General features: G+C 46.4%; 2 protein-coding genes across 9 annotated transcripts in view; both read right to left on the bottom strand.

Moving 5' to 3' along the window:
- Positions 1–3,107: 3,107 nt before the first annotated feature.
- LOC135374135 (zinc finger protein 233-like) lies at positions 3,108–3,995 on the bottom strand. Its single transcript, XM_064607144.1, has one exon. The coding sequence runs from the start codon at positions 3,993–3,995 to the stop codon at positions 3,108–3,110; it is 888 nt and encodes a 295-aa protein (XP_064463214.1).
- LOC135374141 (zinc finger protein 845-like) overlaps positions 3,830–15,323 on the bottom strand; it is a 257,280-nt gene continuing 245,786 nt past the window's right edge. Inside the window, exons 1-7 of one of the 8 annotated variants that reach the window (XM_064607156.1) lie at positions 15,068–15,225; positions 14,891–14,995; positions 13,613–13,695; positions 13,263–13,483; positions 8,405–8,557; positions 7,593–7,739; positions 3,830–6,926 (exon numbers count right to left, since the gene is read on the bottom strand). In XM_064607156.1, the coding sequence (XP_064463226.1) occupies positions 5,521–6,926; positions 7,593–7,739; positions 8,405–8,557; positions 13,263–13,398 (1,842 nt within the window). In that variant the 5' untranslated portion in view covers positions 13,399–13,483; positions 13,613–13,695; positions 14,891–14,995; positions 15,068–15,225 and the 3' untranslated portion in view covers positions 3,830–5,520. Of the gene's footprint in view, positions 6,927–7,592; positions 7,740–8,404; positions 8,558–13,262; positions 13,484–13,612; positions 13,696–14,890; positions 14,996–15,067; positions 15,226–15,323 lie in introns of those variants that run through there. The other 7 variants (XM_064607159.1, XM_064607157.1, XM_064607160.1 and 4 more) reach the window with 7 other exon arrangements.

Below are 15,323 nucleotides of genomic sequence, written 5' to 3'. Positions count from 1 at the left end.
CAAATCCTGCAGGTGCAGCTGAAAAATAACTTTTTCTTTTTTTACGAACTTCACGGAAACATATCAATTGCCACTTCTGGAAGGCAATAATGATCTATTGGGGCAATAAAACTGACTGAAATTTGATAAACAGCAGCTAAAGAAAAGATTCCACCAGTTCGATTCGAACCCACATTGTCCGGTCGCCATTGCTTGTGGGTGGAGCTACCGAGTTGCTGCGTGTGAACGCGGACTCGAAATTGCTCAAAAGACGTTGGTTTGAGTTGCTTCGAGTTGCTGGGAAAAGTTGCCGCGTGTGAACGCCGGCTTAGCTGAGAGTCTAGTGCCTCCAGTGGTAATGGAAGCAGGGGTCAAAACCGTAACTGAACCGTAACCGAAAACCGCAAAAAACATGTTCTTTTTTTGGCGAAGTGAACCGAACCGGGAACATTTTTTCTCTCCCCCTAAGCAAACCGTAACGGAACCGAAAAAAATATGACGCGGTAACCGGTTTGCAAAACGGTAAAAACGCCTATACCTTCCCCCTCGATCGAGGGCCGGGCTTCAGCTCCCTGCATCGCTCGGAATCCTGCCGAATTCGTAGAGCGGAGAAACCGATAAACCAAGGAGTGGTGAGTCCATGCACCTCCTACAGCCTCACCTCCAAGAGGTTCCGACATCACTGTAAAGTTTTGTGACTCGAGGTGTAAAAAAAAATAATGTGCTACACGACAGCTACAATTTGCAGTGTTGCCTCGGCTGCCTCCTTTCATTTAGCGTCGCAGTGTGAAGGCGACGTAAATTTTCATAGTTCACAGTGACATCCACAAGGCAATGAAAACCTCTAGCGACCAAGGGAAAGAGGTTGACGTGTGGTCCAGAGCAGTGATTTCCCCAGAAATTTACTGCTGGGGGTGTCCTGAACTTTCAAGTGGGGGGGGGGGTGGGGGGTAGGCTTGTTAAAGGTTCCACTCACAAAATTTTTCTTAGACACGGAAAGAATCGTGGCACAATGGTGACATCTCTGCACAGCTTTGCCGTTTTATTTGTACATGTTATTACGTTAGAACACAGTACATTAGGATACAGATTCATTATGAACGGCATTTCAACATTAAGATGCATAATCACATGACCGACAAAGACAAAAAGGACTAGCACCTTGTCTCACGAAGCTCAATGAATACTAGCAACCAACGGCAAAAACCTTAGACGAAAAAGCAGAATCTTAACAACTTTATTTTCGACCTTGGAGAGTGGGGAGTTTCATCGCCACAGGTGATACTCTACCCCATTGCTGGTTGGAATGGGGGGAATAAAATAACGAGCCCCTTCACAATAACGATCCAAGTCCGATGGTGTTCAGAAATGTCAGAAGAGCTTTGAGTGCAGAGAGTTGCTGGGCTGGATTAGGCCACGGACCGAGCAATTTCGATATGGAGAAAGGGCGAGAGTCCAGCTGACGAAGAGACTCGGAGAGTGTGGTTCGGGAAGGTTGGTAGTGGGAGCAATGAAGAAGAATATGCTCCAGATCCTCAAGAACACCACAGTGGCAGCAAGTGGGAGAGTCAACTTGTCTCAAGCGGTAACGCCACTGAGCTATAAAGGCCACATCATCTTCTCGCAAGCAGAATCTTGTTGAGTTGGGCGCAGATGGTTCTTAATGATCCACGTTGAGTTTGTGTGCCCGCACGCATGGTTGCTCGTATATGCGCGCAATATATGCATTGAACAGTCACTTTCAAACCATTTTGGACATATGCATGATGCGATCATCTGCATGACGATGTGGTCTTACAGCCCAAGTTTGACACTATAGGATGTAATTCGCTGCGCCTGAGAAATTTCAGGGGGGCGTACCCCCCTGAGAGGGGTGTAGGGGGGGTGTACGCCCCTGGTCCAGAGCGTGGAGGAAGGAAACACATGAGCGCCCTCTTTTCAGTGAGGAGCAGCGTGTGCACGATCTACCGCTTTCTCCACCTTTTATTCTTTAGAAATTTGCGATAGCCTTTTGCAGTGGAGTTGAGTGGTATATTGTACGCCATTTCCCAGCACTTTTCGGTACAGTAAGGGATGATCTGCTGTAAACTGCATGCTTCTTTGTACATATAAAGTGTGAAGGTAAGTAAGTAAGAGGAAGGAAGGAGGAGGAGCAAGCCATTGCCGAAACCTGACATTACCTCTCACATGTGGTACACTGATTTGAACAGCACATGTAAACCATTATTTTGGAACCCAAACCCGAATCAATAACTTTGAACCGAACCCCCCAAAATAACGGTTCCGAGCCCTGATTGGAAGTGTAGAAATCACGAGAAACAAAAAGTCTGTTCCATAATTAAGAGTTCTTTTAGGTGCTTGCAGACTTAGCGACGTAACAGTTCCAGTGTGGCAAGGGAGAGATGCACTTCACATGCAAACAAAGCAAGAGACCCAGCAGCTATCACGCAAGGCACTTTCTCCAGAGGTCACATCACGGCACTACAAGTTTGTCGCACATTCCCTATAACACTAATGCTACCTGACACACCAAACATCACAACTGGTTTTAATTTCTATTGGCACACAGGACTGTCTCACAGTGATCCCTCCATCGACATCATTCCCCTGAAGCTGGGTTTCCTGACATTTCACATGCATCACCACCCAATCTAACACCAGTCCAACTCTTTTTCAACCTCAGTCTCTTCATGCACGAGAGTTTCACAACATCCAACAGAAATCAAATGATGTGGGATACAAGCTGCTTCTGTACAGCCTTCCCCCTCTGCGAATGACCAGGTGCTTCTTCAGGCCTCCGCGCTCAGGACAACAGAATTGATCCTTGCATGTCCTCTTTCTTGTGTACACGGTCTCCACACTTGTACTGTTGCTATCCCAGGCGCCTCGTGGCTACATGTGAAACCACGGAGTCATGCAATGGCTGAACTACCTTCTGCTCTGCTAGCAGCTTGTTGTATGGCAAGTGTGTGTGTGCGAACTCTGCAGGACAGTGCCTCACGCCCATAAACGCCCCCTCGCAAAGAGGCAGGTTTGTGATTTCCATCAAGTTTGCGCAACAGAGAATGCTCCTATATGGCTTGTCACTCGACGCCGTGGCTGATTTCTGCGGGACAGACGTCGCACTTCTATGGCTGCTCGCCCATGTGTGTACGTTTGTGATGCTTAAGGTACCTGGTCTCGCTGAACCCTGCAGAGCAGGCACCACATTTGTACAGCTTCTCGCCTGTGTGCATCCTCTTGTAGTGCTGTAGGTTCCCCTTCTGGCTGAACTCCGCAAGGCAGACATCACATTTGTATGGCTTCTCGCCCGTGTGTGTCCGCTTATGAACCAGTAGGTACCCGTGCCGGCTGAACTCTGCAGGGCAGACATCGCACTTGTATGGCTTCACGCGCGTGTGTGCCCGCTTGTGATGCTGTAGGCAGTCATTCAGGCTGAATGCTGCAGCACATACCTTGCACTTGTACGGCTTCTCACCCGGGTGTGTCTGCTTGTGATGCAGTAGGCTCTGGCTCTGTCTGAACTCCGCAGGGCAGACATCGCACTTGTATGGCTTCTCACCTGTGTTCGTCCGCTTGTGGTGCTGTAGGTTCCCCTTCTGGCTGAACTCTGCAAGGCAGACATCACACTTGTATGGCTTCTCGCCCGTGTGTGTCCGCTTATGAACCCGTAGGCTCCAGTGCCGGCTGAACTCTGCAGGGCATACATCACACTTGTATGGCTTCTCATCTGTGTGGGTCCTTTTGTGACGATCCAGGTCCGTGCTGTGGAAGAACTCTGCGGGACAGATATCCCACTTGTATAATTTGGCCCATACTTGTATCGTAGAAACAGAAACGGAATACAAAGTGAGAATTTTATGAAAGCTTATATTTCTTTCAGTAAACAGACCTTGATCACGCATAATCAGCTGTTCATACGGTTCTGGACGAAAGTTTAAGAAACATGCCCTCGTGCAATCCTCCCTCAGAGTGACATGCCAGTAGCCAATGGGACTGTACAAAGTTGCAGCCATGTGCCTGGGTAACCCAGTCACCTAGGCCTAGTTGCAAGTCTCCATGGTCTTATTCGCTGCTAAGGCATCACTGTGCAGAATGAATGCACCGAAGCACGTTTAGTAAAACTTTGTCTAGCACCGTACTTTTCAATACAGTAGCACCAGAAGGTGTGGATCGTGTTTGTTAGGGCTAAACATTGTGGGAGCACATGAAGAGAGACATACTGTGCAGCATGGATTATTTTGCACTTGATTCCTCTGGTTGCACCTACTGTTCCTTATCTTCTCACTCAAACATCATTATGTGCAGTTGTTTATGCGGGCCCATGCTCAGGTTGTTTCAAAAAAGAGGTCATGCACCCAAAAGTTGCATTCAAGGTACAGATGTAAGCTGGGACCTGTTTTTAGGACGCTTCGTGCTACACAACAAATCAATGGGGCCAACACAACCTGCACACAGAAAGCCTGCATATTTGTCGACGTGACCTTGACTACTAAGAGTCAGCCAATCAGAATAGTGTCTCCGACAGCGGTAGCCAATCAGGAACAATTACGCTGTTCAGAACAGAACATGTAAACCGGTTCAAACCATTATTTTGGTTGCACTGAACCCAAGCCGAACCAATAACCGTGAACCGGAACTTGAACCGAACCCCAAAAAATAACGGTTCCGAGCCCTGATTGGAAGTGTAGAAATCACGAGAAACGAAACATCTGGTCCCCAATTAAGAGTTCTTTTAGGTGCTTGCAGAGTTAGCGATGCAACAGTTCCAGTGTGGCAAGGAAGAGATGCTAGCACTTCACATGCAAACAAAGCAAGAGACCCAGCAGCTATCACGCAAGGCACTTTCTCCAGAGGTCACATCACGGCACCACAAGTTTGTCGCACATTCCCTATAACACTAATGCTACCTGACACACCAACCATCACAACTGGTTTTAATTTCTATTGGCACACAGGACTGTCTCACAGTGATTGTTCCATAGACATCGTCCACCAGACGCTGGGTTTCCTGATATTTCACATGCATCACCACCCAATCCAACACCTGTCCAACTTTTTTTCAACCTCAGTCTCTTCATGCACGAGAGTTTCACAACATCCGACAGAAATCAAATGATGTGGGATACAAGCTGCGTCTGTACAGCCTTCCCCCTCTGCGTATGACCACGTGCTTCTTCAGGCCTCCGCACTCAGGACAACAGGATTGATTCTTGGATGGCCTCCTTCTTGTGTACACAGTCTCCACACTTGTACTGTTGCTATCCCAGGCGCCTCGTGGCTACTTGTGAAACCACGGAGTCATGCACTGGCTGAACTAGCTCCTGCTCTGTTAGCAGCTTGTTCTATGGCTTGTGTGTGTGTGTGTACAGTGGCTGAACTCTGCAGGACAGAGGTTGCAATTGTATGGCTCTACGCCCATAAAAGCCCCCACGCAAAGGGGGAGATTTGTGATTTGCCTGAAGTTTGCGGTACATAGAATGCTCCTGTATGGCTTGTCACTCGACGCTGTGGTGATTTTTGCCGGATGAAGGCGCGCTTCTATGGCTGCTCACCCACGTGTGTCCGCTTGTGATGCTTAAGGTACCTGGTCTGGCTGAACTCTGCAAGGCAGACATTGCACTTGTATGGCTTCTCACCCGTGTGTGTCTGCTTATGAACCTTTAGACGCGTACTGTGGCTGAACTCAGCAGGGCAGACATCACACTTGTATGGCTTCTCGCCTGTGTGCGTCCGCTTGTGTTCCCGTAAATTCCAGAGCCGATAGAACTCTGCAGGGCAGGCATCGCACTTGTGTGGCTTCTCGCCTGTGTGCGTCCGCTTGTGTTCCCGTAAATTCCAGAGCCGATAGAACTCTGCAGGGCAGGCATCGCACTTGTGTGGCTTCTCACCGGTGTGTGTCCGCTTGTGATGCTGTAGGCAGGCATTTTGGCTGAACGCTGCAGCACAGACATTGCACTTGTGTGGCTTCTCACCCGTATTTGTCCGCTTATGAACCTTTAGACGCGTACTGTGGCTGAACTCCGCAGGGCAGACATCACACTTGTATGGCTTTTCACTCATATGTGTCCGCTTGTGAAGCAGTAGACCCTGGCTCCAGCTGAACTCTGCAGGGCAGACATCACACTTGTATGGCTTCTCACCCGTGTGTGTCCGCTTGTGTTCCCGTAGATTCCAGAGCCGGTAGAACTCTGCAGGGCAGACATCACACTTGTGTGGCTTCTCGCCCGTGTGTCTCCGCTTGTGTTCCCGTAGATTCCAGAGCCGGTAGAACTCTGCAGGGCAGACATCACACTTGTGTGGCTTCTTGCCTGTGTGCCTCCGCTTGTGATCCTGTAGATCCGAGACCCGGCAAAACTCTGCAGGACAGACATCACACTTGTGTGGCTTCTCGCCCGTGTGCCTCCGCTTGTGATCCCGTAAATCCGAAACCCGGCAGAACTCTGCAGGACAGACATCACACTTGTGTGGCTTCTTGCCTGTGTGGGTCCTCTTGTGACGTTGTAAGTGCCCTCCCTGGCTGAACGTTCCAGCACAAACATCGCACTTGTATGGCTTATCACTCATATGTGTCTGCTTGTGATGCAGTAGGCCCTGGCTCCAGCTGAACTCTGCAGGGCAGACATCACACTTGTGTGGCTTCTCGCCCGTGTGTCTCCGCTTGTGAGCCCGTAGATCTGAGATCCGGCAGAACTCTGCAGGGCAGACATCACACTTGTGTGGCCTCTCGCCTGTGTGTCTCCGCTTGTGAACCCTTAGATCCGAGATCCGGCAGAACTCTGCGGGGCAGACATCACACTTGTGTGGCTTCTCGCCCGTGTGTGTCCGCTTGTGTTCCCGTAGATTCCAGAGCCGGTAGAACTCTGCAGGGCAGACCTCACACTTGTGTGGCTTCTCGCCTGTGCGGGCCCTCTTGTGATGCTGCAGGTCCGTGCTCTGGAAGGACTCTGCGGGACAGATATCCCACTTGTATGGTAGAAGCACAAACAAAATACGAAGTGAGAATTTTATGAAATTTGTTTTCCATAAACAGACCTTTACCACATGTAATCATTTGCTCATATAGTGCTGGACTTTGAAACCCACTCTGTCACATTCTTTCCTCCATGCCAGTAGCCAATTGCACTGTACAGAGTTACAGACTGTCCTATTCGCTGCTAGGGCATCACTCTCGAAAAAGAATGCACCAAAGAGTGTTTCGTAAAATTTTGTCCAGCACTGTACTTTTCAATACAGTAGCACTAGAAGATGTAGAGCATATTTGTTAGGGTTAAACGTTGTGGGAGCACATGAAGGGAAACACACTGTGCACCATGGATTATTTTGCACTTGATTCCTCTGGTCTCATCTACTGTTCCTTATCTTCTCGCTCACAAACATCGTTATGTGCAGTTGTTTATGCAGCCAAAGTCTGCAATAGTTGCAGTAATGTGGAATTGTATAAAGGATCACCAGGTCTATTTTGCCTGGTTTGAGTATCTTCCATACATGCTCGAAAGCTGACGTGTAACGAACAGAAAACTGAAAAGCATTTCCGTTGCATGCCACTTTTTGTCCATATCGTGCCATTCAATTTGGTGTTGACCAAATCCCCTCGACCATTTTGTATTTACCTTCTGATGTTGGGTCACAGCCCATCTGTTCCTCTTCTGCCAAGACTGGAACATTGTAAGCCTCTGTTTTCACTTCTATGATTGGATCTTCATTTGAAGATTCCTCTCGAGGTTCTTCTTTAATAGGACACGTCCCAGCTGTCACTCCTGAATGTAAAACAAAAAGGGGGAGAAGTAAGCCATATTGCGAGGCTTTGAGTCACATGACAACCACCTCCGTATAGTGTGGGGGATTTGAGGAGACAAAACCGATTTAAATCAAATCCGAATCAGGTCCGCATTTAAATTTATTTGAGTGAATCAAATCACTTTAAATCCAGATTTATTTTCTGCACGCCAAATGAAATCCCTTTTTTAAATGTGGATTTTTCAAATGCATCAGAAATCCGGTAGAAGAACTAACATAGCTGAACACCTCTGGAATGGCTTCAGAATTGACGGCAGTTTTTCAAAGCTGGGATTTTTACACAGAATATCTAATTAATAAGAGGAATTCCTCACAGTTGCGTAACTAAGATAAGGAGGCGAAACACACGGAATACATCTATTACAGTGGAGGCGCATGAGCACAAAAAATGCAACTTGGTCATTATCTATTTCCTTATATTGAGATGCAACGGTGACGTGAAATTTGATAAAGAATCTCCACGTCTATTTTCCATAACTTTCAGAATCTTGCATTGAACAGAACGTGTGCATGAAAGCTGATACCTGTCTGTCAGAAAACTAAAGTGCATTTCTGTTGTATCCCTCTTTTTGTCACGCTATTGAGTTTGGTGTTGACTAAATGTCCTCGACCATTTTGTATTTACCTTCCAATGTTGAATCGCACTTGTGTCCCATTTGGTCCTGTCCAGTCAAGATTGCAACGTTATAAGGCTCCCTCTTGACTTCCAGGATTGCATGTTCCTTCGAAGATTCCTCTGGAGGTTCTTCTTTAACGTCACACGTCCCAGCTGTCACACCTGAAGTAAAACAAAAAAGGAGAGAAGTAAGCCAGATTGCGAGGCTTCGAGTCACATGACGACCACCTCCGTACTTTTTCTGAACCTAGTTTAACTACATATTGCACCTAGAGGTGTGCACTGTCGCCAGTAACGAAAAGTCGGGGCTACACCACAGCCAATGGTGCACGAATGGAAGCGTGGGAAAGGGTTGTTGGGGGAAAGGATTTGGGTTTCGGAAGGGTGAAGGGGCGTACACCCCGTACAGCGCCTATAGAGGGCGCCACAAGCAAATCCCCTAGTGGGAGGAGTGGGCACTTTTCCCGGGGCTCGTAGTGCACTCTGCGGTGTTGCCTGTATGCGGCCTGCGGCATCACGTCTACCGTAAGCACCTCAATATTCGGAACACAAAAGCACCGTAAAGCAGTACAGTAATTTCACGCGTATTAGCCACGACTTATGCGCAATTCTTTTTCCCAGGGGCGCTCTACAGCTTATCCACCGGTGCGGCTTATCTGATGACTATTTTTTCCTGGTATATTTTCCATATGCCATTTTTAATGAAAGGGCAGTGTCTCTGGAACAGCACTGCCCTGCCGATGCACAAACAGTGCGTAACAGGGATGGGTCCACATTCGAATAGATTGGTCTTCCTGGTGCATTCCCCAAAGCAGCTTTAACGAAAGTGGTGACAGTGATTCACGTCTACTGGAAGACCACTGACCCATCAATCCATGTAAGGCGCCAAACAAGGGCACAATCCGATCTTGGTAGAACTCCAGAGCTGACCTCCTTTGTTGTACACTATGGACCACAGTGTTTATGGCCTTTTCTATGGTCTCCTTTGTCGCACAAATCAGTTGCCCCGTATTGCCCGCGGTTTATCTGCCCGAAAATTTTCAAAACGTTCCTAAAAACGTGTCCTGCAGCTTATCTGCAGTGCAGCGTATACTCGTTAAACTACGGTAAGCTATGGGCTGTACGTGGAGCAGTGTGCCATCATCCACTTTGAGAACGACTATGACAGTAGAGTGCAGAGCTTGCCCCCCCCGGAACATGAACTGGGGGGGGGGGGGGGCGCCTCCCCCGGGAAGTCCCGCTAGGAGACTGACACCAACCTTTGGGGCTCGGCGTGCCCGGGTCCAAAGAGCGAAGAGGCACCAACCCCAAAAATGCATCTTGCAATTTGTAAAATATGTATCCGCCCACCATACTCATTATCACAGTAGAAGGTGAGCCGAAGAAACATAGAGGATGACACAACACATAGCCAGAATTTCGCCCAAAGCAATCAGATCAATGAAACGAAGCAGTCGAAAAGGCACCAGCAGCTGCCAGTCTTCGGAACGCATATCCGTTGGGAGCGGGTTCAACTCCCGCTGCTCCATTTCATTGACCATATTCATTATATTGCGCGCATTTCGGGTCAAACACCGAGGATTCAATGCATTTTGTTCCTTTTGCACTCAGTTTTCAAAGGCGTAATGCCTTCAGTTGTGCACGTGTTCACTGTTTACGTTCTCTCTGTTTTTCTTTTGTTTTGTTTTTTCTGTTCTTCCTTCCTCTTATTTCTATACCAGTTCTGCATACATCATAGGATCCTGCCAGAGTGTGTGATTCTTCAGCTTTAGTTTTGTGTTCATTTTTCTTTTCCTTTTCTTTCCTTCTTTTTGTTTTCTTTTGCTTTCTGTTTTGTCTTCCCCCTTTCACTTTTTTTTTTAATAACAAGCCGACATCCATCTGGCTTACCTTTCCTTTCTTTTTTTTTTCTTAATAAACATATCCTCCCCCCCCACCAGAGTACTTACTTCACGGTGCGCCCTTGCCCCCCCCCCCCCCCCCCCTGGGAAAATGAAAACTCTCCGCCTCTGAAAGAAAGTGACAGTTCCTCAAATTGGGAGAGGGAAGACATGATCCCAGCAGAAGCCAGATGAGATAAGCCATGCCAGTGTTGTCTCTTTCTACTATCCCTCTGTGGGCTGAGTTTGCAACCTCCTTTCGTCGGACGGACGATAATTGCGATCAAAAAGTCGCCGAGCGATATGCTCTTGGTACTGCGAAAAGCACGACGTTCGGCTATTTTTTTTCGATGGGATAGCTCCTCAATATCCCTCTCAATTATCGTGAATTCGAGGGAATTGGGCACACTGTTCACATTGGCGGGATCAAAAAAGTTACCATTACTTAGTAAATGTCCAGGTTCAGTTCCCAAAAATTTACATAACACACCTTACGTTACTTGACATCCACACCAGGAGGTGGCAAAAAACCTGGCGAGCACAAATGCCTTTGGCCACATGATCCTAGGTGGCGCAATTTTTTTTATTATGATTCAAGGACACGTTTTCTAGGACACTTCGTATGAGCATGGGCTCAAGAAATGCTCTTTTTATGTGTATTCGACAAAACAGCAAGTCGGTATTGAAGTCTTGCGATATGGCAGCTCTCTTTGTGAAGCTGTTCCCAGACTCGAAGAGTTTTATTTTACGTGCTTTGTGCACATCCTTAGCGAAGCTGCTATGCAACTAAGACTACCGCTGTGTTGTTAAAAGTGCTCGTTGTATTTCATATACACGGCGCAATTTTGCTTTGTGATAAAATGCAGCCTTCTGAAGACCTTGGAAACTGCTGCAATTGTTTCGTAATTAATAATGTTTTGGGAAATAGAAAATGTGATGCAAGGTTTCTAACTTTATTCTAGAGTGTAACATGACTGCGTGGGACTCACAGGGTTGAAAAAAAAAAGGGATGAAAAATTCAAATAAACCCGATTGATTTGATTCAATCAACTCCTTTAAGTCTCCCTCCTAACTGATGATTTACCTCATAACCGTGAAGTACGATGATGTAGTAATAATTTCTAGTATATTGTACACAGCCTCGAATTTACACCCCATGACACGTAAGTTTCCTCGATGATGTATACTGCCGTGAGTTAGACAACGGGGCTTGGCCGATGATGAAGGCGGACCCATGAAGAACCCGCAACAAGGGAACAATCCGATCTTCCATGAACACTAGAACCCCTTTGTGCCGAGCACCATGCCGAGCACAGAATATGGGCCGCAGGGTTTATCGCCTTCCCTACGGTCTCCTTTGTTGCACAAATCAGTCGCGTCGTATTTCCCGTGGCTTATCTGCTGGCAAAATTTTCAAAATGTTCCTAAAAATAGGCCCTGCGGCTTATCTGAAGTGTGGCTTATACGCGTGAAATTACGGTACATCTATAGAATATTACCGTGTCATGTTCCCCAAGAGCATTCTATAAACAGGGTCTTACTTTTTTGAGTTAGACTCGATTAGCCCCAATGATCCCCTTGCGAGAATCACTTTATGGCTGGTTCCCGTTGAACCAGATTTCTCCCTGCCCTGAATTCCAATCACGTGTGAGATTGGCAAAAAACAATGCGCGTTGTGAAGTGGCCTGGCGTCCTTGTCCCAAGGACAGGACGATAATTGTTGTCAGTAGAAAATTTATGAGAACTATAGTGGGCTGCAGTTGAGTGAATCGCTATTGAAAAATGCAGCGTCATGCCGTGCACATTCAGAACACTACGATCGGACCCATTCCAAACGCGCACAGTCACGATAGGATGCGTGCTCTTCTCCTGCTGTCTCATTGGATGTCGCCCTTTGCATCCTTTCTGGGATCCCATTCGTTGTTGCCAGATGGCTCTGTCTTCAGTGTGTTTTTCTTCCGAGTGGTAACGTTGCACAAATTAATTTGGTGAATTGTAAGGCTAGATTCCTATTGCAAACAGTGGTAACCCCCAAGGTTTTGCAACTAATGCAATTTCACGCGTATAAGCCGCAGGACGTGTCTTGGAAAGTTTTGAAAATTTTCTGGCAGGTAAGCCACAGTCCCAGATAAGCCGCAGGATGCGTCTTTAGGAACGTTTTGAAAATTTTCTGGTAGATAAGCAGCACCGCAGATAAGCTGCAGGACGCGTCTTGGAACTTTTCGAAAATTTTCTGACAGATAAGCCACGGGTGTTACGAGACGACTGAATTGTGCAACGAAGGAGGCCATAGAGAAGGCCATAAACCCTTTGGTCCATACTCTGGGGTCATCATGGTGTACAACAAAGGAGGTCAGCTCTAGAGTTCTACCAAGATTGGATTGCGCAATTTTTTGGCATTTTTCATGAATTGATGGGTCAGTGGTCTTCCAGAAGACGTGAATCACCGTGACCACTTTCATTAAAGCTGCTTTGGGGAATGCACCAGGAAGACAAATCTACTCGAATGCGGACCCGTTCATGTTACGCACTGTTCCTGCGTCGGCTGGGCAGTGCTGTTCCAGAGACACTGTTGTTCATTAAAACCAGCATATGGTATAGGTACCAGAAAAAAAAGTCATCAGATAAGCCGCACTGCTGGATAAGCCACAGTGGGCAAGTGGGAAAAAAATCGTGAAATTCAGGCATAGTTCAAAACCACGGATAGCTCAAGATAAGTGGAATTTGCACAACCAGCCCCATGACAATAAGAAAAAGATGCAAAATGGAGGGTTCTCAAGGACTGTGGAAAATCCCAGGGATTTCCAAAACGTCGAAAATTACATTTTGAAATTCTAGGGTATTCAAGTGTTTCAAGGACCAGTGGGAACAATGATAATGGACATTTTTTTCCCACCCAAATTTGCTTTGGGCACTTAACCCGAAAAAGGTCAGACACTATCTATCAAACATTCCCCACTTGAGTGCATAGTTTACGAGGATTTTACCGTAAGCATCACCTCCTGAAGGATGTTTGCTGCAGTGCTGTTGATGTACCTGGCCCTGTTGTGGCAGGCATGCAACATCAGGTGGTTCGGATTTAACTCTCACGGGCTGATTGCGGAACTCCAGAGAGAACTGCATTTTCTTGGAGTTGTGATTCCAAAGGGCCTGGCACGTGATGACTCGAAGTCACAAGAATCTCTCGCCTCTTCTTTAATGCGCAGTGCTGTCCTCATCCCACGTAAATTTAAAAGAGAAAATTGGGTCCCGAAGTGAAACAAATACAGCGACGGTTTTCGTACGCTCACAGAACATGAAATCCCTGAACAGTGTATCCATGAAAACGGCGACTCACCGTTGTCAGAGGGTCAACTACGTTCAGACAGAAGAGGTGCCGGAAAGAAGTTCCTGAAGAAATATTGCGTGGACTTCTTTTTCCTTCCGAAGAAACATGATACAAGTATTTAACTACTTTCCAGGTTCAAGAAGCCATGGGCAGTTTTGTGCAGTATACAACATCTGCTTAGCTGGCAGGCAATTTTATAACAATTATTATGTAAATAGAATTGTTAATGTGTGCGTGCATGAACACTCGCTTAATTCATATATTCCCAGTATATGACAAAGTACCATCTAAGTAGGAAGACCACATACAGGGTGTCCAAGAAAATGTCTAATTGAATTATAACTAATAATAATAATAATAATATATAATTTAAGAAAACTACGCCACCTAGAAATCACATGGTCAACGGAATTTGTTACTAGCTTTTTGCCGTCTGCTGATGTGATTGTCACCTAAATCAAATTTTATTAAGCAGATTATTACGAATGGAAATAAAAAAATTGTCACGTAAAAGTATGTCGCCACAAAAAAAAAATAAAAAAAAAAATAAACACAAATGTGAAGCACTTGAAAAATTTACTCAAGTTCCCGATAAATGACGGGGTCTTATAGCATCTGCCGGATGGACCCAATTGTTTATGCAGTGAAGTTCGTCGGACTGTCCGTGATATGAGGAACGCGGTAGGGCGGCTGAAGCCGGCACCGTCCAGACGGTGCATAGGAAGGCATAGGACGAGCTGCACAAAGGTAACTTGGACTTATCCAACTACAGACTCAGTTACCTAAACTAACGGAACCTAACCTAGAGCTGTACCAATTTGCAAAGTAATGATGAAAGATGGAAGTCACTCAAAAGGTTATCCATCTTTCATCATTAATTTCTTAGGTACTTGAGGCTTCGTATGTATTTGTCCTTTCTATGTGTTCCAGCCTCAGGACATCAATTGTCTCACGTTGCAAACGAAGCTATCTTACACTACCCTGACTAGAGTAAGTTAAACACTAACGGAACCTAAACTAACTTAATCTAACAACCACGACACTGCATGAAGGAAGCAGACTTGCGGAATGGTTACACCAACAAAAGAATGCCCAGCCGATGCATTATGCTTCACCATCATGCATCAAGTTAGGCGCCCATTTGGCAAAAGCGAGCACATAGTTGTCAAGACCCGCACGGGGGTACAGTGATGTTGAAACAACACTCTGGACACTTCCTTCAACATTTCATAACTCATCCAAGTTGAATTATGCGGGCTAATGGTTATACGTCGAGATATAACTTACTATTTTCCGTAGATGAAGCCCTGTTGTTCTCACTTGAGCATGCGGCCTGTGTCTTGCTCCTTCAGGTCCTGTTCTGGGTTCTGGGTCCTGTACCATGCTGGTGCACTAAGGGAGCACGCAAAAAAGGATGTTTTCAAGATAATGAAGATCGCAATAGCTCCTCCATTGACGGTGTACCTCATTTCAAATACCTCGAAGTGAAAAGTAAACACTCGAGGCTATTTTGCCACTGCTAGAACCGCGCTGAAGCTTTAAACTTTGTGCCGAGCATGTTTGTTTACATGTTTGATTGCCGCCATGTAGGAAAGGAAGAGAAGGAAAGAATGGTGCCCTGCTGATATCCTTGCGTGGCGCTAACTGTAAAAAAGAATAACGATATGTCAAAGAATAATAAAATTGCACTGTATGGCAGGTATTTCTCAAGAATTTATTT

Source organism: Ornithodoros turicata, unplaced genomic scaffold, assembly GCF_037126465.1.
Source record: "Ornithodoros turicata isolate Travis unplaced genomic scaffold, ASM3712646v1 Chromosome44, whole genome shotgun sequence".
Classification (NCBI taxonomy): domain Eukaryota; kingdom Metazoa; phylum Arthropoda; class Arachnida; order Ixodida; family Argasidae; genus Ornithodoros; species Ornithodoros turicata.
Note: the sequence above shows the minus strand (reverse complement) of the source record. Positions and strands in the feature narration are given on the sequence as shown.

Excerpts from the sequence above, each read along its gene's own strand:
- LOC135374135 (XM_064607144.1), bottom strand. The coding sequence starts at position 3,995 with ATGGCTGCAACTTTGTACAGTCCCATTGGCTACTGGCATGTCACTCTG.